General features: G+C 33.6%; 1 protein-coding gene across 8 annotated transcripts in view; it reads left to right on the plus strand.

Annotated features, from left to right (window-relative positions):
* Positions 1–23,527, plus strand: part of LOC106871768 (uncharacterized) — a 1,221,261-nt gene that overhangs the window by 1,148,403 nt on the left and 49,331 nt on the right. For all 8 annotated transcript variants that reach the window (XR_016244689.1, XR_016244690.1, XM_089364843.1 and 5 more), the window contains exons 79-80: positions 13,303–13,548; positions 18,611–18,785. Coding sequence is in view for 6 of the 8 variants with exons in the window: in XM_089364843.1 (XP_089220969.1) it covers positions 13,303–13,548; positions 18,611–18,785 (421 nt within the window). In the remaining 2 variants the exon portion in view is untranslated. The remainder of the gene's footprint in view (positions 1–13,302; positions 13,549–18,610; positions 18,786–23,527) is intronic.

The following is a 23,527-nucleotide window of genomic DNA, read 5'->3' on the forward strand; positions in this document are numbered from 1 at the left end:
TAGCAGTATAACCCGGCGTTATTAGATGAGAATCAACTAAAAAAGAAAGCCTTACAACGAAAAAAACCCTTATGATGTAAATATATTCATAATTCAAAAGACGATGAAATTAATAGGGAAAGCCTGAAGGCTGTTTTGCGTAACATTATTAAGCGTACATAAATTTCATCCGTCTAATTGGCTATACAAATGCTTGTGCAAAACAACTTTTTGCGCTGCCTTGATTATACATAGCAGGGTAATTCCTTTTCGCAGGAGGTAGGATGGCAATTTCTGATGAAGCAATTGCTGGCGATCTGTTGCTACACAGTTCTGCCAGAATTCTATCAGATTGGGCAGTAGATGTTGATGCACCATTTTGCATTATGTTCAAAGTAGCTTCTGGAATGTGCTGAATTGCTGCAGTCTGTTGCTGTCTTTTGAAACCGGTTGCTTTCTTTCTCCAGCAAGCTCGCTTCTTTGAAAGCATAATCTATGTACATATTAAACAGAACAGCAAAAGTTATAACAGATGGGAGGGTCGGTAGTTTTCACATTTCGGTAATTTTTCAGATTAACACCCGCACGATTACAAAACCCTAACCCTAAACCCCTTACTCTCACCCTAAAACTGTAACCGTAACACTAACCCTTATCGTAACCCTAACCCTAACCCTGACCCAAAAACCGTAACCCTAACACCCTAGTGAAAATCGTGCTGATGTTAATCTGAAAAATTACCTACATTTGTAATGAAGTTCACTGATTTGCAATGTGTTGTACATAAGGTCTGTAGTTTGTATATTTACAAAACATGAGTTATATTGTAGTGAATGCTTGTGTGTACGTGCGCGTGTTTGTGTTTGAGATAGCGAGAGAGAAGAGAGAGAGAGAGGAAAAGAGAGAGTGGGGAGAAAAGAATAGAGAACGGGAGCAATGAAGAGAGAGAACGAGAGGAAGGGAGAACGGAAAACAGTTATAAAATAGCAATGCGTGCGCGTGCTTTATAAGAAACACACATAAACTAAATCTTATATCTATAATGTTGATGTGTGTATATGTTTATGTGTATGTTGTTGTCACAGATCACGTATGTGTGATTGTGTTGTGTGTTTTTACCTTTCTGTGTTATGAAAAATATGTTAGAGACAGAGGGATAGAAGAAAGCTATTAAATGGGAGACAGGAAGAAGAACGAAGAGTGAAAAGGTAGAAGAAAAGAATAGTCTTAAAGCAAGTTAATCTATGGTTTTGTATATATCACTTTCTCTCTCTCTCTCTCTCTCTCTCTCTCTCTTTTACTCTTACTCTGTATATTATATGTTGAGCGCCTGATCGATGTGTAAGAAGGGAAGAAATATAAAAGTTGCTGGAAACAACAGCCAAATCTCCCTTAAATCACACAAAGTAAACGGAATTTTAAAAATCTAATTACTGCACTGGAAAGTTCACATCGAGAAAATTCCATTGATGTAAAAATTTGTACGAAAAAGTGGAAAATGTGAATTTCTATAAACTTTTAAAAAGGCTTCACACAGATACAGAACTTCAGCATTATATATTAAGATGGGCAACACACACACACACACACACACACACACACAAAATAGAAAATGGCAGGTATTTATATGTATGTGTGTATTAATGTGTATTCTGTGTCTATCTATATAGATGGTAGTAAACAAATGCCTTTTAAGAAAGATATTCAAAAAATTCAGTTTGTAGGAAATAAATGTTTGACTGTCGATCGTATTTGGAAGAGACTGACAGGTATTTGCATGTATGTGTTTATTTGTATGTATGTGTGTATTTGTAGGTATATATGGATGAGTGTGTATTCAAAAACATCTATATTTACACTTTAAAGTTGGTTTTCACACTCAACCCTGTTCTGCACAATCAGTGTAGCGACGGGAGGTTTGTGCCCATCTCTACGTTCTGAGTTCAAATTCCGTCGAAGTTGACTTTGCCTTTCATCCTTTCGGGGGTTAAAAAATAGGTACCAGTTGAACACAAGAGTTGATATAATCGACTATCCTCCACCTGCCCCAAGCCGCCCTTGTGGGAAAAATTTAAAATAATAATGATAATAATAATAATAATGACCTCTGCCGATCAAACTCCCAACCCACAAGTAAGTCTTAAGTGTATATATATATGGACAACACACACACACACACACACACACACACACACACTAAATAAAAAAATGTTAGTAACTAAAAGTGTTTTAAAAAAAGATTGTTAAATTTTCAGATTAACACCGGCACGATTTTCACTACAGTGTTAGGGTTAGGGTTTTAGGGTCAGGGTTAGGGTTTGGTAGGTAATGGTGCAGGTGTTGATCTCAAGATTTACGAAAAGATTTTCCCAAAAACTCAGTTTGTCGATCTTATTTGAAAAAGATGTCTCGCTATTTTATTTTTGTTGTTATCTTGGTGAAGGACGGAGTTAGAAATGGAAAATAAACTTACAATTCCTGCCAATTAGAATGAGGTCATTGATAACCATAGGTACATATGTATGTGTGTATTTACGTATGATTGGTAGTGTGTCTGTTTATTTGACTCTCACTCTTTTTCTTTCGTTTCTTTGTCTTTTTTCTTGGATCGTTCGTAAACGTTCATAAGAGAAATTAGCAATTGAAACGATTTGTAAGAGGAGTAGAAATAGTTAAGTAGATTGTTTTACAGGGTAAAAGTGATTTTGTATGTAGTTTGGGTATCTGTCATTATAGTATCGAAATGTGATTGTTTCAGTTTTGATACTGAAATAGTTTTCTTTTACTGTCAGTGTTTCTCCTTCCTTTCTTTTTGTATTTGTTGTTGGATTGTTCGTAAAGGTTCATAAGATAAAGTAGGAGTTGAAAGGATTTGAAAAAGTATTAGAAAGAGGAAATAATATTTTATTAGAGGGGAAAATGTTACTTTTTGTAGTTTTATGGATTTTATTCGTCATTCGGAGTTATTTTGACTGAAATCATGACGCTGTGACCTCACTTATTGTATTTAGAATATTAATTGCGATCCTTTAATCCAAGAAATTTGGAATTGTGTAAATGTATGAATTTTAAACATACACACACACAGAGAAAAATCTGCCTTTTATATATATATATATATATATATATATATATATATATACACCGGGGTAAGCACATAAAATGTGCAACAAGGTGGAAAAAAGAGTACTCAAATACCAGAAGTAGAGTAATATGCTTTATTTAAAAGCAGCAGAAATATAGCCCATTTCTAACAAAACTGTCCGATGAACGGGAACGTGAAACTCAGAGTAATAGTCTTTTGTTATATTTCTGCTGCTTTTAAATAAAGTATATATATATATATATATATATATATATATATATATATATATATATATATATATATTAATATTATCTCAGTTATTAAAGCTTTCGATAATTTAAATACGTTAATAGTTACCAGAGGTAGCAAAATTACACTAAAAAACAAGATATCACAGCCGTTTTACAGGTAGAGATACCAAGTTAAAGTGATACATTTTGAGAAGATATGGCTAATAATAAATGGAGCAAAATGCATGTCAATAAAAGTTCCTTTAATTCCTACACATGTTTCGAAATAAATGAGAGTACTTTCACAAAGAAGAAAGAGCTGTTCGGGTTCCTCATTTATTTCTCTTCAGGGAGTTCATAATAAAACATGTAATGGCAAGACAAAAACGAAATGATGGGGTAACTTACGAGCAGAGATGTTACATGATCAGTGACCGTTAGAAGGTTTGTTTACATAGAGATATAAAGGGGTCAACGATATTATTCCATGGGCTTTAGGAATAAGAACGCTAGTTTACATACAGATATAAAGGGAGGGTGCTTTTTACGTGATGCTAAAGGTTAAACTCTGAGAGTTATTTAAATATGGGGAGATAAATATGTTGTGGTTCCGTTAAATTAGAGAGCTAATTGCTGAGTCAAAAAAGGTGGAGGAAGGGAGGGAACTAAGGTAGTAATTCATATGAGGGAACCTAATGACATATTTATATGTAGCGAAAAAGTAAATAAAATTGAAAGTAAATGAAACATCGTAGTCTAGTGAAGGTTTGCATATGTGTGTGCGTGCGTGCATATACATGTGTACAAACACGTGCGTGCACGTACATGTTCACACACATATTTGTACACATATATATATATACACTTATGTATACATACCCATACACCGACACACACACACACACACATACACACACACACACGTACAAAAACCTTCACATATACATATGCACACACACGCACACACATACATATGCAAACATGTACATACACACACATATACATGTGTATATATATATATATATATATATATATACATATATATATATGTATATATATATGTATGTACATATACACATATTTACATACATACACACACGCCCACCACCACCCCCACCCAATCACAAACACACGTATGCATTTATATACACATATACATACACATGTGTTTTGTTTAAGATTATAAAAAATATTAAATTTAATTACATACTGATTTGAAGCGAAGAACATGAACATGATAAATGAAATACCATTACCCTGTTATATATTAATATACTTATGTTAGCGCTAATCAATGTAAAAACGAAGTACACGGTGTTTCGTTGAGAAATAATAATAATAATAACGATATACATGCTAATAAGGAGAAGGTCAGATATAAGGCAAAGCAGCTGGTGATACAAAGTAGCCTAGGCAGTAATTACTGGGAAGGAAAATATTAATCAACTATAGAAGGGGAAAAGGCAAGTTGTGGTGGACGAAGAAGTGGATATTATTCAGAGGATATTAGTAAAAAAAAAGAAATAATAATAATAACTATAATAATAATAATGCTTGAAACCTAACCTAGTAGGAATGATGGAGCTAACGGTAATAAAAGAAGGTATGTTTCTTGAAGTGCTGACAGCGGTACGCCCTCTGAGTTATTTGGTTAACTAGGCGATTCTTGGAGAACAGGATATAAAAAAGCTCCAAGTTACAAAGAGGGCAGAATTCCCTCCCCTTGTCATAGGGAACTGAGGTGGCCAGTATGGACCATTCCAAAGAGAATTGCTTATTGCAATCCTTCAGTTCCCAAATAAATTTATTTAGGCCAGTAGTGCTAGCTTTAGAGAGCTCTTACCCCTGCTGGCGACAAAGGGACTCTCACTCAGACTAAAAGGCAGACTGTATGACGCATGCATACGAACATCCATGCTACATGGCAGTGAAACATGGGCTGTAACTGCTGAGGACATATGTAAGCTCGCAAGGAATGAAGCCAGTATGCTCCGTTGGATGTGTAATGTCAATGTGAATAGCCGTCAGAGTGTAAGTATCTTGAGAGAAAAGCTGAACATTAGAAGCATCAGTTGTGGTGTGCAAGAGAGACGATTGCCCAGGCTATTCTTATTCTAGCAGCTACACTTTCAGCGCACCCACCCCCACTACTAACTCGGTCACCCAGATAGCGGAAGCTATCGACTAATATATATATATATATATATATATATATATATATATATATATATATATATATATATATATATGTGTGTGTGTGTGTGTATATGTATAATATATATATGTATATATATAATATATATATATATATATATTTATATATATGTGTATATATATATATATGTGTGTGTGTGTGTGTGTGTGTGTGTGTATATATTAGAAAAAAGAATAAGGTATATATATCTATATGTGTGTGTGTGTGTGTATTAGAAAATATAATAAGGTACTTAGATATCTGGATGGTTGTACATTTACAGATTTTTATTAATATGTCACATGCTTACACCTTCCCTTTCCTTATAAGTGAAAGGTTGATTGCCCCCTTAAACTTTAAGTCACTAGATAAGAAGCAAATAAAATCAGAGACAGAATTCTACCTAGAATTAATTACTAGCCTGCTAGCTTTGGCTATGTCAAGATTTTTTCTATGTATTCCTCTTTCCCACTTAAATTTTAAATGTTGTCACAATAGTAATATGTCCATTCTGCTGAAAGTTTCAGTAAATTTTCTATATCCTTGTGCAGCTGAAGATTGCTCTGCATTTTGTTAAATAAATGGAGTAGCATGAAACGTGCGTTCTGCAATAACCTTTAAAAGCCGTGTTGCTTTTATTGATTTTTGATCACCTTGTTTTTGGAATTGTTTGGATAATACCATACTATATTCAGCTGCCTAAACTTAAGTACCACATTCAATTTTGAATCTAAATTTTTTTATGCACACACACACACACACACACACACACACACACACACACACACATATATATATATATATATATATATATATACAGATGATATGAAAATCTACAGAAAATAAAGAACCCCAACATGGCCACAGCTGTAAGCTGAAACTAGAAAAAAATATGTATGTATACATGTACATGTATATATATATGTGTGTGTGTGTGTGTGTTTGTGTGTGTGTGTGTATGTGTGTGTGTATATATATATTAGAAAAAATAATGAGTTACTCAGATATCGGGATGATTGTACATTTACAGATTTTTATTAATATGTCACATGTTTTTAAAAAACATGTGACATTAATAAAAATCTGTAAATGTACAACCATCCAGATATCTGAGTATCTTATTATTTTTTCTAATATATAATTCCTGTACATCACCTTCAAACCTTCTAATATACATATATATATATATATATTATTATTATTATTATTATTATTACAAATTTGAGATTTTACCAATAGGACCACAACTTCAATTTCAGGACTACCTTATTTTCTGGAGTACACTTAGGAAGTTACGTCCAAAATACTAATCTAATAATATAATCATTTTAAAGCCTACTATAATGTTCAATAAAAAAAAGTACATTAGAATTAATTAAAAATTATTTAAACATATATTAAAAAATATATATACCTTACCTGTTATTAGTCTGTGGGGAAAGAAGATAATTTTAATCAATGCTACAGGTGTTTCTGCCCTGGTGGTTTGATTTACCAGGCTATACTATATTCATAAATCCACCAGTGTGGCGAGGAAATCCCTAATCAGATATAAAATAAACTATGGGCTAGGAAGAACACAAGGGGTTGCTTCTATATACCCATGAGTGCCTCAGATTCGGCACAAATAGCAGATTTAGTAGGAATATACCTATTATCTGAAGTTGGGTTAGAACATCTTAACTTAGAAGGTGGTCTTTATACTCCTGATAACGAAAAACTGCACTAATAGATCATTAGAAAATACAAAGAAAAATTTTTATAATTTTTTTAATAATTATGTTCTAGATATATGTATAGAGAAAGAGCATTCTGTGGTTAACTACCTGGATGTAAACCTAAAAACTTAGTAACCGATAGAACCCAACCATTCCATAAATTAAACTAGAACCTAAAGTACATTAATGCCCATAGCAACCATCCTAGCTTAGATACTTTTAATAAACATGCCTCTTACTATAATAGAGCATTAAAAGAAGCAGGATATAATACGAAAATTAAATTCTATAATAATTATGGACCAAATAATAATACTATGATTCATCCTAACACTCACACTATAGAGGTAATAGCATAGATAATAATAAACAATATAAGGAAAGAAATAAAGATAACTATAATATAAGTATAAATGATATTAATAAAAATGATCATAGTAAGGATAATACCAAAAAGAAATCAAATGGAAATAAGCATAATTATTATATACCCATGAAGAATACAAAGACAAAGAACAATAATAATAAGATGAATTATAATAATAGTAATATTAATAATAAAAAACATAGGGAAATAATATGGTTAATTATCCCATATGGGGTAAAATCAAAACTAACTTAATTAAAAAAATTCTGAAAATAATTAAAATATCCTTTAAAAAGAATTATGAGTATTCGAAAATATTCTCAAAAAAAAAAAAGAGTGGGATATTTGGCAACAAGAAACATTAGTAATATTATATCCTCTATAAAGAACGTCAAATTAAATAAATTCTATAATAACAATTTAGTTAATATTAATAATAGCTATGGAAGAAATATAGCAAACAAAAAATGTGACCTTATACTAAATAAATGCACATGTAAAGATAAATCAAAATGTAGGCTTAATAATAATTGCAACCTAGATAATGTAATTTATAAATGTACTGTAATCTCTAATAATAAGAAGAAGAAAAAAGAATATATAGGATCCACAGCGAATGAAATTAAAAGAAGAATTTCCCAGCATTATCAATCCTTTAAAAATCCCAAATTAAGTAATTCGACAGGTCTAAGTAAATATATATAGAAATTGAAATCTGAAAAAATAGAATATGCCCTGAATTGGAATATCATTAATAGAGCGAAGTCATATAGAGTAGGTAATAAAATGTGCTTGTTATGTACTACTGAGTTTATGAAAATATTCAGCTGAAAGAAGTATTACTGAACAGTACAGAAGGGAGGGGAATAAAATGCCCACACAAAAATAGATTTACGTATAATGAAATGAAAAATATATGAAAAGACACCCCCCCCCCATATGTAATCTCTTAAACAATTATGATGAAGATAGTTAAATGTAGTTTTAATAGAACAATATAATAGTATTAGATATGGATGTACCTAAAACCAAGAATAAATGTAAAGAATATTACCTTAAAAAGGACTAGACAGGCCAAATATTAAATAAAATAAATCTCTAAATCCTTAACACTAGAAAAAAAATCCAATTATACCTAAAGATCAGAGTATCTTATTATTATTTCACCTTGAATTCAACTTCTCAAATGATATTAGTCTTAAAGAATTCTTTTAGAATAGTTTATTTTATTCCCATAATACTTACCACAAGACAGATGGTGCAGCCATTTGCACAGGTTAAAGAAGGAGTAAACATGCTGATAAATCTTAAACCCCCTTTGAACTTGGCCGTTGCCAGTACCACTTGACTGGTCCTCGTGCCGATGGCATGTCAAAGCACCCACTACACACTCGGAGTGGTTGCTGTTAGGAAGGGCATCCAGTTGAAGAAACTTTGCCAAATCAGATTGGATCCTGGTGCAGCCATCTGGTTCGCCAGTCCTCACTCAAATCATCCAACCCATGCCAGCATGGAAAGCGGACGTTAAATGATGATGATGATGAAGTATTCATCCTTTATTAATTGTGGTAAACAGTTTCTTTTACTATTTTTATTCAATAAATTTATAACATGTATAGAGATTTTTTTTTACTTTTTAAATATTATTAACTTACGTTTGACATAATAATGGTAATATATACTAGTATTGGTAGGGGTAAATTTCACAATAAATTATTAATACCTGTAAAGTTTATATAGAAAGGTGGTTTAATTTGACATGGTTATAAAATAGTCGATGAGGGTTTCTTTATGTTTAGCAATTTATATATATATATATATATATGTATGTTTAGCAATTTATATATATATATATATATATGTATGTTTAGCAATTTATATATATATATATATATATTTTTTTTTTTTTTCGGTGTTTAATTTAATTAAATCTTTTGAAATTTTTTAAGTTTATAATTTTTTAATTTTTAAAATCTTTTAAATTTTGTAAAAATATATTAGGAAGTTATATGTATATATTTTTTAATTTTTATTCTTATTTTTAATGAAGATATCTTAGAATTTGTATGATTAAGTTGGATCCGTTAATGATAATAATAAAAAGAAAAATAGCCTGAGGATACACTGGTGGATTTATGTATTAGGTATAGCCTGGTAAAACAAACCATTAAACTAGTACATAATTATCATGTTCTCTATTAATTTTTTAGCCTGCCATAATACTCTTTGTTGATTCCAATCATTCATTTTATCAGTTTCTTAAACCTTGATGAGTCCATCATTATAACCCATGTAAATCCTATGTATCAATTTTTCATAGTAGTTATAAAATAAATTTTATCTCTTATGTGCCCTTTAAATAATATTAGATATATAAGTTTTTAGTCCAATATATACATATAAAAATGTTCACATCTTATCTATGGTGCTTTATATTGGTGTAAATAAGTATAACTGTACTTTACGAAAGCTTTTTAAATTAATACTACTTCATGGTTTTTGCATACTAAATGTATTGACTAGTTACATTACTATACACTTTTTCTTTTTATTTCTTATTTCATTATTAATTTATTAATTTATAATTAGCTTTTATTTATACACATATTAATTAAGCAAATATTGGTATCTCAAATTTTCCAAACTTAGCCTATGTAAAACAATACTGATACATTATTCTGATTAATGAAAATTATGAATAAACATATACTGTATCTGTACACATATAGCAACTTTATTTTATATACTTTTGACCTAGGTGCCTTATGTTAAACTTCCCCTACTACATTATAAACTGGTCTGCTAGGAGAGAAAACCCCCCAACCTATAATAGTGTGTCACCAAAACCAAAAGAATCTTTATAACCATATCCATGTATATTGTTTACCCCTTCCCTTTCCTTATAAGGAAAAGGCTGGTGCTCTCTTAAGTTCTAAATCACTAGGTCTGATAAGATGAAACAAAAAAAAACAAACAAATAAAATCAGTGACAGTTAAAATTTACTTGAAATTAATTACTAGCCTGTATGGTGTGGCTATGTCAAAATGGTTTTCTTTTGTATCCTTCCTTTCAACGTCTTTATTTTCCTCTTTTTTTTATGTATACAAAATGTTTGTTGATTTCTTTGGGTTTGTATGTGGGTGATGCTGTCATGTGAGTTATGTGTTGATGTATGCATTTCATTTAAGAAGATGGGTAGTTTAAGAATTGGGACTTACCCGAAAAATTTGCACAAACCTTGCGGGCCATCGAACAGTTCTTCCCGATTTGGTGTGCCAGGGTTGTGCAGAATCTGTGGTGTCTGCTGGAGTTGGTGAGTCCATTTTAGGAACAGAGGGTGACTGAATGTAAGTTGTCCTCGATGAAGGCGTTTTTTAAACGATCAATCGATACCGTATTTTGTTTACCTCCCATATCGAGAACGAAATACTTGGGTTCTCATCTGATAACTTTGTAGGGTCCGGAATATGGTGGCCGAAGTTGTGATGGTATTCCATCATTCCTCACGTAAACACGAGTCCAAATGCTGATGTCTTTTTGGACATGTGAAACGACGTTCTGTTGTCTGGGGGCTGCAGGTGACAAATGCGACATGGATGTCCGTAATCGATGCACATATTGTGCTGGGTCAGGAAGGTTTTGTGATGAGACAGGTTCACTCATCTGCCCAGGTAAGATGAGTTCAGCCAGAGTATATCCAAGTTCCTCCTTAACTGTGGATCGAATACCAAGGAGGATGAGGGGGAGATGTTCCAGCCAGTGAGAACTGTCTGAAGATGCTTTTATGGATGCCTTTAGTTGGCGGTGAATCAGAGTGCAAGGGCATATACATGAGGGCAAGAGAACATCCTACAGCTGAAAAATAAGCTGAGGTGAGTGAGTGTGTGCATTCTCTATCCATGATATCAGCAAAAGATTTTTTTGTAGGATTGCATTTTGTGCAAAAATGCCTTGAAAGTGGTACATAATTGAAATGTGTCTGGTGTTGTTGTCGTAGGCATTTGCTAAGATTAGCCACAACGACATCAGTGTGGCATGCTGGTGCATTGCGTAGGACAAGCAGTTTTCTCTATTAACTTTGTGACTCACCTCGGGTCGAACAGAGGCAAGTAGTGTCTGACAAGGGCACAGAGAGCATGAGCGGACATTCGACATACACAGAGTCGGGAAAAAGAGCTGAGCGGGCACAGACATGAAAAAATTATTCTAAAGGTACTATATTGTGGTGTGTTTCTGCGCCCGTGTTCCGTACTTTCGGTGGTACCAACACGTGTCATGTGATTTGCAGGTAGCCCTGAGGCTTCGGTACCATCTACTATATCGATGCAAGCGGCTGCTGCTTTGACGCTGGATACCATGTGATAGGGCTTGTATCAGGTCTGTCAGGGCCTGTATCTGTGAAGCCCGCCCAGTGACCAGTGCACACAAGCTGGAAATTTCCGAATCACTGGACGACGAAAGGAAAGGGTTGATGGAAGGAATCACTGCCTGGAATGCCATGTTAATAGGAGGTATGTTCACCACTGGATTCTGATCTGGGGGAGCCATTGTGTTTGCAGGAATTCTCAGTTGTTTCGTTACCGGGTGATGTGTAAATGTGATTCTTCGATGAGATCAGGAAGCGTAGTGTCGAAATGGAAAGTTCAACCGCATTACAAAATTGTTTGCATTTTTCTAAATGCAGTTCGGTTGGTTAAGCTGGTTCAAGGGAAGGCTGCAATTCATTGATGGGGTCACCAAATATAGTGGTTAAATGTGTATCATGGAAAACAGATGCAAAAGGAATGTGTATACCTTTGAAGTAAACAAATGAGTGAATGGATTCATAATTAAAATAATTTATTCACTGGACTTAATTTGTTGTTGGTACACATAATTCTTCACAACATGCAAAATGTTGACAACTGCTACGAGTTGCTAGAAATAGAAACAGGGTACATCTGTAGAAGTGATATATCACAAATGAATATATGTTTACGTGTGTGTGTGTGGAGTTCAACTGAGGCAATAATCTACCATGGAACTTTGAACATTGCTCTGGTCTCTGAGAAAAGCTGTCATGTAGTAGACGTTCCTCGTTTGGCTGCCTAGGGCCTTCTCTATTTTTCGTCTTGTTGACCACTGAATTTATAAGAATCGTGGCAGCTAGAAGGACAGACATACTGCAACAGAGTTTGTACCTAAATAGGTCAGCTCCCGTCCATTTGAACTTCGCCTGAAATGGCCTTAGGTCAAAGGTTAAAGGGAGATGATCAATCACTTTTTGACAGGACAAAAAAACCCTGTTTTCGTGCCTGTTGATCGTGGTAGTTTGGATGACTGAGAATTCTTAGATTCGGTTTTGAATCTAGGCTTGGAGAAGGAAGTTTTAATTTTTACACACACACACACACACATATACACTCTTATGTATCTGTGTGTGCATTTCTTTTGTCTGTGTTTGTCCCTCACCACTGACAAGTGATGTTAATGTGTTTATGGCACTGTAACTTGGCAGCTTGTCAAAGGTGACCAATAACAGAAGTTTGAGGCTTTAAAATAATAAATCCCGGGGTCAATTCACTCAACTAAAACATTTAAATGTAGTGCCACAGCATGGTCACAGTCAAATGATTGAAACAAATAAAAAATTATATATATATATATATATATATATATATATATATATATATCATGTTTGTGTATGTGTAAATGTCCTATTTGACTGTGTTTTCTACTTATATTTCAGATGTTAACAAAACGTTCTCTATCACTTTGGTCAAAATTCAGGAAGTACATCCATAATTCTTGGAACCTTATTGATGTTATAACTATTGTATTGTTCATCATTGGATACATTCTTCGATTCCTGGATCTGGAGGAGACTGCGAGAGTGATATTTTGTTTAAATTTGATCTTTTTTTACATCCGGTTTCTTCATATGTTCTCAATTGACAAAAATCTTGGACCAAAACTTGTAATGATTAAGGAAATGGTAAGTTGTGAGACTGAATTTTTTTCAACTCTGTAAATCAGTTGTACCCTCTCCATCTGCAGCCTACATCTATGACTCCCTCATTTCTCTTTCATGGTCCTCTCATTTATCTGATCCTGTCAAAGTATTAAACCCATGTTAACATGGGAAACAGTTATTACTTGATAATGCAGTCAAGAAAATAAACCATTATTTTCCAGTTTTATTAGTGTATTCTTCCATAATTTTATAGGTACTAGATAGTAATGAGAACAAAGAACTGAGACACGAAAAGAAATGATAATAACTGTATCATGAAAAAGATAATTACAAAGATGAAACTAGACAAGAGTCAGGGAAAGACAAAATATTATTTTATGATTATTTTAATAAATAAGTTTGGTTACACATGAACTCTATTCAAATCAATGTAAACATGGACTGGTTCATGGTGGTGAGAAGAAAAGACAATTCCCATCTGTCTTCTGCTGGTTTTTAATGTATCCCATTCACCCTCCTCCAAATTAGATTTTGTTTTTTTACACTTAATCTAGTAATTGTGCATATTGACTGCATTATTAAAGTAATACTGTTCTGATTCTCTCTGGTATATTTTGACAATATGACTGAGAAAATACAAATTTTAAAACACATAAAACACAAATACTAGAACTTCCATGGTTCCTGTTTTGCACAGAAACTTTTGTTTTAAGGATGTTGGGCTTTTTTCTATTTTTTTCTTTCCTTAGTCTAATGTTGCCCTTGACAACATCAAATTTCCTAGAGGTTGTATGTACTGTTGTTCTTTTTGATAAATTCTATAACTTTAAGCTAAAATTTTGTATGGATTTAAACCATAGGGCCACACACTTCAAGTTCAGTGGACTTCTTATGCACAAGAAAACATCTAAGAAAATCACCATATTTAATCCTCAAAACCCATCTATTTCAAGTAATTGAATTTGATGAATTAGCAGAGGAAGGTTAAATAAATGACTTGAAATGTCACTTTATAGATACACTTTTCAAAATTCAAATTTTGTTTTTCACACATCCACTTGTGGCAGTAGTTCTCCTTCTTTGTGAAAAGTACAATAAAGGAGGAAAAAGGTGGGTCAGATGTTTTTCTTTTAACATAAGTTACAAATGTTTCAGAATGTAGAATAAGATAAAATGACAGAAAATTATGAAACAGAAAGAAAAATCATTTTTGTAGTTGTTGCTTTTCCAAAGGCATGATGAATGTGTGTGTGTGTGAGAGTGTGTGAGAGAGAGAGAGAGAGAGAGAGAGAGAGAGAGAGAGAGAGAGAGAGAGAGAGTGGTGGGGAGAAGACACCAACATTTCGAAGACAGCTTTTTAAAAAAAATTCTTTTAAAATGATTCTTCTTCATTATTTTGTAATGTATAGAAAAGAAAAGGTGGGTGGAATTCAAACAGCTATTTGCTAAAGTCTGCTTTTCCAGTTTCCAGTAGGGGGTAGGTGGAGCACAATGAGTAATATTTACTGCAGTTTTGACTTTGAAGAAAATATGTTTTTTATAAAAGTTCACATACAATAATTATATCAGCTAAATAAAAACCTTCTTTAAATGCAGTAAAACCTATAACATATTCAGAACGCTATCTCAGAAAATTATCACTGATCTTTTTGAGCATACAGAAAACAAATCCAGGCGGGGCAAAATGAATAAGACAAGATAAGGTAAATTTGCCTCTCCAGTTCTCCAGAGTTACATTTGGAAAGAGAGCCATACACATAAGCATCCATCCTTAGACATCAGACAGATCAGAAATGCAACAAAATTTGAAATATCTTGGACAAATGAAAGAGTATCATAGAAAAATAGCACATGATATGAAATTAATGAAACTCAATGAAGTCTAAAAATTCAACAAAAAATATTCTGTGTAGCTTTTTCAAAAATTATAAATATTTTATGAGCTACTTCAATTACATTCGGGTCAAATTTGAGGAAAAAATTCTTAGAAAAAATACCTGTCACCTATGTTTGAAAGTCTCCACTTCAACAACAATTATGTAATCTATACTGATCAAATTTTATTCCCAAAGATTATGCAATGGGAAAAAATAACAAATAATCAGAAATTATTCACTTTGACTCAGTTCCTAATTTTGTCCCACTTCCATATAATACTTCTAAGTTGTTTGACAAAATGACAAAATATATAGGAAAAAATAAGAAAGAAAAAAGGCCCAATTTAATGAAATACATTTGAATGTATATGCAATAATTCTAAAGCCAAAAGAGAATGCTTTTAGCTGTTGAAAGATGTAATCTATAATATATACAATTAAAGCTAAATTGAAAATTAAAATTTTGTTACATATTTATTTACTTGTTTCATAAAATACAACCAGTTTTCAATACCTCAGAGAAATAAGTTGAGAAGTAAAAATGTGTGTGTGTGTGCGTGCACGTACGTGCACTTTTAACTGCAAATGGTCAACCAAAGTTCATTTGCTCAGTCATGTGTTGAAAGAAGGAATTTAGCCTAGAGACAATAATTTCTTTCTATCAATCTCTTTGTTTTTATATGCATTCATACTTACACACATGCACACAAACACACATATACTCACTGATACATACATACATACATACATACATACATACATTTTTAGGAGTGTTCTGATGTTTCCCTTTTCTTTGTTGTCTCAAAAGCAGCTATAATTCCCTTGGGAACTATATAAGCTGCTTCCAGACTGAGTAGTTTTTTTAATTGAATTAATTGGTGTCTCTAATGTGGCAAAATCTGCCTCACGGAGGCAATGAGAAATGAATGAGACCTTTAGCATTGTCGTGCTTGAAAAGAAGACCCATCAAGCCAAGTAAAGTCACAGTTGTTGCAGATGTTGGTATCACGCAAATGGTAACCTTGCTAGTGGCCTATAAAAGCATCCATTACTCTCTTGGAGTGGTTGGTGTTAGGAAGAGCATCCAGTTGCAGAAACCATGCCAAATCAGACTGGAGTCTGGTGCAGCCTTCCAGCTTACCAGCCCTGGTCAATCCATCCAACCCATGCCAGCATGGACAACGGACACTGAATGATGATGATGATGATGATGATTTATCACAAAAGAGAATCCATCAAATTTTTTAAAAGTCAAGCTATCCTTGTATATTCAAACTGACCTTCTTCAAGCCTGATTCATGATTTAATCAAGTGTTACATACCCTTCTTAGCAGGCAGCTCCCAATATCTAACAGACACCCAAGGCAGTTGCCCACTCTACCCCACTATAAATCCAGCCTTGACTGTGACAATCATTTTTTTCTTTTTACTTTTATGTTTTCATTATTTTTTCCTCCACATGTTTATTATTTTCACTTCCATGTGTATGCTGAACATTTTTCACTTGTATCATGTCTGTAATGCAATTTTCAAGCTATATACCACCAAAATACAAATGCAGTTTCATGCTATACATACTATGGCAATAAAGTGTATATTTTAGTCATTACATGTCTCAGGGTCACTGCCTTTCCTATCTTCACTTGCACAGGTTTATGCTGAATATATATATATATTTTTTTTTTACTCATACAATTCCCTCTCCTCTCCCAAATCTTCACCCTGATTTTCTCTATTTAATTTCTTGCAAGATACCAGAGTAAATACTGTGAGTCTGTATGTGTGTGTGTTTGAATGTATATACTGCCATCGTCTTCCTCATCATTATCTTCATCATCATCATTACCTTAGATGTTTCAATGTCTACTCTGCCTTGCATGTCTCACACAGAATTCATGGAAGTATATTTTCTACAGGATGATGCTTTTCCTGTCATCAACTCTTATCCATTTCCATTACATATCATCAGATAATACACACTCACACATACACACACACTACAAGCTTCTTTCAGTTTCCATTTACATATAGTTTAATTTTTATTTTCCAAAAGTAGGAAGGAGATGCTAACTTAGCTTGAATTGTCATAATTAGTAACCAGGGATATATTATGTTGAAGGATGGAAATTGATATTGAAATATTATCTATACGTTGGCAAGAATGAAATAATTTGAAAATGAGATTCGGATGTACGTCTGGAAGTAATGCAAGTAAGAATGGTGTGTCAAATGACTGCTGTTTATGAGTTCAGATAATCAGTAACTATTGATGTAGTAATAAACCATCCATATCCAGCCCAAATATTTTACTTTTTTTTTATGTTCAAACAAGCCAGATCTGGCTTTTCACACTAACTCAACAATATCATTCTAGAAATAAATAATTATATCATCAAAATCTTGAAGCTATGAGATAATGCTTGATTATTTCAAAACAATGCGACTAAATAAGCATTAAACTTGCCAAATTAATCTGAATGCTAAAGGATTAAAAGTAAGATATCTGGTGAGCAGTAAATAAAAGTTTACTCATCAGGTGGATGGGAAACAGGGTTTGTTAATCTCTGGGACAATAATTCAAAGACTTCATAGAAACTGGAAGATGCAGTCAATTGCGCCATTTTATAACTAAATGCTTGTCTCTTTTATATATTTGTTTATAGAATACTGAAATACTAGAAAGTCATATTTTCATGTTTTATCTAAAGGGGAATTTCTTCAGATTTTATTGGTTATGTATGATCAGACATGTATTTTCGCTACTTCAATCCTACAAGGGGATTTTATTGAGACACTTTTAAAGCCAAATCATTCAGCACCATTTTCATTTATAAGCTGAGATGTGAAGTGAAAAACAAAGAGAAGCGATTTTAAACATTTTTCTTAGCATTTGCTATAGCAGCGTTTGATATAGTATTTACTAAAGCATTACAAGAAAACCTTTAAAATGTATATTTTTGCTTACTTGTTCCTGAGGGGAAACAATAAAAGTTTGGGAACATTCAGTTCAGCCACTAATTATCATAATTGTTCAGGTTTGCTCTCTTACATCCACCACAGAAAAAAAATCAAATGTTAATCTCACTTTGATTAGAATATCTTTTAACTTCATAGTTCATTATTTTGTAATATTAAATGCATCAGTTAATATTAACATAACAAATGGTTAATTATCTCTGTTTTACAACAAAATTATTTATTTTCAGATGCGAGACCTGGGATATTTTGCCATGATTCTGTTTATTTTCATGACTGCCTTTGGCATTGCTACCCAATCAATTCTCAATCCAAGTACACCGGCTTCATTTGAGTTGATTAAAGAAGTCTTTAGAAAAGCATATTTTCATATATATGCAGAAATTTTTATTGAAGAATATGAAGGTAAACATATTTGATATATTTTTCAATTTGGGTTTGGGGAATTGGCAGAAACAATGGCTTACAAACATATTTTTGAGTTTCATTAGGAAAAGTTATTTCCTAATTTGGTGCAATTTGTTAGCAGAAATTGTAAATATAGTTTTAAAGAATATATTTTTAACCCTTTGCATTCTAAAATGAAATCATGTCTGATTCAACTTTGCTTTCATCCATCTGCTATCAATACATTAAGTTCTAGTATTATTTAGAATTTGATTCAGTCTAGACAAAATCTGTCCATGTGCTCTGACAAAATAAATTTGTACATTTTCTACTTTTGACAATATTTTGGATAACATGACCAATAAGATCCAATTGTAATGTCTTTTTCATGGTCCATCCAAGAAGAAATATTTTATTCTGCTACCTAATTGCAGTTGATACGAGGAAATAAAAGAAATTAAAAGATATTATTTCAGGAATATGTCAGTTAAAACTTTAGACTCCATATTTAACAAGTTATCGCAATCATCATTATCATCATCATCATCATCAACATCATTGATGATGATGATGATGATGATGATGATAAAAAAATCATAGAAATAGTCAATAATAACGAGAATAATAATAATAATAATAATAATAATAATAATAATAATAATAATAATAATAATAATAATAATAATTAGTAGACAATCAACACAACTAAGTAACAAGAAGAAAACAAAAATACTGTACAAATACAACATTACAGAAAAAGATTTACCTGAGGCAAAAGAAAAGCTAAAGCAAGATATCCTGGCCAAAGCACAAAGGATCCGCCGGTATGAGAAACGCCAACGTTTCTTTGAACAAAACAAACAGTTAAAATCCAACCCCCAAAAATTCTACCAGGAACTTGGCAAAAATAAGATAGACATTACTGCAGCACCAACAGCAGAAGAAGTGGAAGAATTTTCGAAACAAATATGGTCGGTGAAGCAACAACCCCAGAAAAGGACCATTAAAACAACGAACTTAGCACCTGATCAAATCTGGACCCCTATAACAACTGAAGAGTTCACCCAGGCATTGCAAAGACTAAGCAACTGGAAGGCACCTGGGCACGACAAGATGCCCAACTTCTGGTTAAAATACCTGACAGGAATGTACAACAAGCTGGCTGAAAACTTTAACAACATACTAACAGAGCCAGAGACAATGCCTGAATGGCTCACGAAAGGGAAAACCATCTTAATCCCCAAATCCACGGAAATAGAGAGACCACAAAACTACAGACCTATAACCTGTCTCCCTACGATCTACAAAGCCTTTACTGCAATAATATCGCAGAGATTGAGTAAGCACCTGGAAAATAACAACCTGTTTCCAGAAGAGCAGAAGGGATGCTGCAAGGGCTCATACGGCTGTAAAGATCAATTATTGATCCATAAAGCCATAACTGAAGACAGCCGCAGAAAGAAGAAAGGCCTCAGTATGGCCTGGGTCAACTACCGAAAGGCTTTCGACAGTGTTCCCCACATGTGGATCCTTGAAACACTAGCCATAAATAAGGTGGCACCAATTATTATAAAATACATACGGCACTCTATGAATAAATGGCAGACAGTGCTACAGCTCCAAACAAAAGAGGGACTGGTGAAAACGAAAGCCATCCCCATTAGAAGAGGAATATTCCAGGGAGACACGCTCTATCCACTCCTGTTCTGCCTGGCACTCACACCTTTAACTGAATTGCTAAATAGAACTGGATGCAGATACAAATGTTACGGCAAAACAGTCAGCCACCTTTTATATATGGATGACCTAAAATTATACGCTAGAAATGATAAAGAGCTGGAAACACTACTACAGGCAGTACATGGATTTACCAAGGAAATAGATATGAAATTCGGATTAGGAAAATGTGCCAAAGCAACCCTGAAAAGAAGAAAACTAGTTAAGAGTAGCAACATCACACTAGATAAAGCCAATGAAATAAAAGAATTAGATGAAAGCCAGCCATACAAATATTTAGGAATCAATGAACTAGATACGATACAACACACACAATGAAAGAAAAATAAAGAAAGAATACTATAGACGAGTTAGATCAATACTAAAAACAGAGCTCAATGCTAAAAACAAGATAATAGGTATTAACACTTTAGCTGTCACAGTTATAAGTTACAGCTACAATATCCTTAACTGGACACTAAACGAACTATCTAAAATAGACAGGAAAACAAGAAAAATAATGACAGGATCTAGGATGCACCACCCAAAATCTGACATAGAAAGGCTATATATACAACGTACAGAAGGTGGTAGGGGTCTTATACAGCTGGAAAACTATTATGAAATAACCACCATAGGACTGCAAAAATACGTACTTCAGAAGCAAGGAAAACTAATACAAATAGCCACAAAACACGAGCAAAACAAAAAACTGTTTTCAGTATTTAAGGAAGCTGACAAGAAATCATACTACCTAAAGAAGAAGAAGAAGAAACAACAAAAGCTATAAAACAAATGAAATCCAAACTAAAACTAGAACAGCAACGGACCATGATAAAACGATGGCAAGAAAAGCCCCTACATGGTAAATACTGGGCTGTTGTTGGCACTCCATCGCTTACGACGTCGAGGGTTCCAGTTGATCCGATCAACGGAACAGCCTGGTCGTGAAATTAACGTGCAAATGGCTGAGCACTCCACAGACACGTGTACCCTTAATGTAGTTCTCGGGGATATTCAGCGTGACACAGTGTGACAAGGCTGACCCTTTGAATTACAGGCACAACAGAAACAGGAAGTAAGAGTGAGAAAAAGTGGTGGTGGAAGAGTACAGCAGAGTTCGCCACCATCCCCTGTTGGAGCCTCGTGCAGCTTCTGGTGTTTTCGCTCAATAAACACTCACAGCGCCCGGTCTGGGAATTGAAACCGCGATCCTATGACCGCGAGTCCGCTGCCCTAACCACTGGGTCATTGTGCCTCCAAATACTGGGCTAAACTAAATGCAAAAGAAATAGACAGAGAAAAATTCCAGCAATGGTTGAGAAGCTCAGGACTCAAAGCAGAGACTGAAGGATTTTTAATTGCTGCACAAGACCAAAGCCTCCCCACCAGAAATTACCAAAAATATATAATGAAAAGAAACATAACAAGTAACTGCAGAATATGTGGAGATGGACAAGAAACAATAAATCATATTATCTCTAGCTGCCCAGTCCTGGCTAAGAAGGAAAATATTCACAGACACGTCAGAGCTGGGACCTATATACACGGGAAGCTATGCCAACACTATGGAATAACAACAGAAAAAAGATGGTATAAACACACGCCAGAAAAGGTCACAGAAAGCGAGAAAGCAACCATACTCTGGGATATGCCAATACACACAGATAGAGAAATTAAGGCCAATAGACCAGATATAGTTGTCAAAGATCATGAAGAAAAAAAATTCTTTCTAATTGATGTATCAATACCAGCAGATGACAACGTTTCCCTAAAAGAAATGGAGAAACTTTCAAAATACAAAGACCTGGAAATAGAGGTAACTCGAATGTGGAATCTAAAAACAGAAACAATTCCTATCACAGTAGGCGCCTTAAGTATAATAAAAAAATATTCAGACAAATACATAACAAAACACCAGGACTTACAAATATATATAACATACAGAAAATTGCACTACTGGGCACTGCACACATCCTACGCAAAACACTTTCAATACAGTAACCATAAGAGCATCACAGCAAACCACTGAACATAACCAAGGCACACAGAGCTGCGCTCAGTAGTGAAGTGAAAGCACGTTATAAAAATAAAAATACTGAATAATAATAATAATAATAATAATAATAATAATAATAACTGCAGCTAAAGAAGATAGTACAGAGGAAATAATTATAAACCAGCCCAAGGCTGATGAAAATACAGTAATGATTGAAAGAGTTAAGGTAACTGATAGGCAAAGTGAAATACTCTCTGAACCAACCATAAACACTAATGCAGGTGAAAATCAAATAGATGAAGGAAGTCATACAGAAATCGACGCAACAAAACTACATGATCTAAAAAATCAAATCATGATTGAATGGCTGAAAATTAAAGAAACTAGTATGAATGAACGCAACACTCTCCCCAAAATTCGCAATTCTAACCAAAACCTGAAAATAATTGGTAAAATCCGCCTTGCACTTAAGGATATAATTTCAGCTAATGATGTTGATATTACAGATCTCAACCACCTGTACTATGCATCCGCAAGAATCTCAACGATTCTATGTGGTGAAAAGATTAGAAAAAGACAACACTCCCACAAAAAGCCTTCTTGGCAAGAACGCATTCAACACCAAATTAAGCTGCTTAGATCTGACATAGAATGTTTGAAAAACTTGTCAATAGCCTGGATAGACTATAAAAAGGCCTTTGATAGCCTACCACATAGCTGGATTAGGAAATGTCTGGAAATGTATAAAATAGCTCCTACTCTGCGAAACCTTTTATCTGTAAGTATGAGATCATGGAGAACCACACTGATGTTGAACAATGACAATGAATCTCTAAATGCTGGAGATGTAAGAATTTCATGTGGCATTTTCCAGGGTGACTCACTATCACCACTCCTCTTCTGTCTAGCCCTAATACCGCTCTCAAATTTGCTCAATGATGCACAGTATGGTTATAAAATATTTGATAAAAATATAAATCATCTCATTTACATGGATGATTTAAAGCTCTTTGCAAAAAATGACCAACAACTCAAAGGCCTACTA

The sequence above is a fragment of the Octopus bimaculoides genome, chromosome 16 (genome assembly GCF_046866305.1).
Source record: "Octopus bimaculoides isolate indiv1 chromosome 16, ASM4686630v1, whole genome shotgun sequence".
Lineage (NCBI taxonomy): Eukaryota > Metazoa > Mollusca > Cephalopoda > Octopoda > Octopodidae > Octopus > Octopus bimaculoides.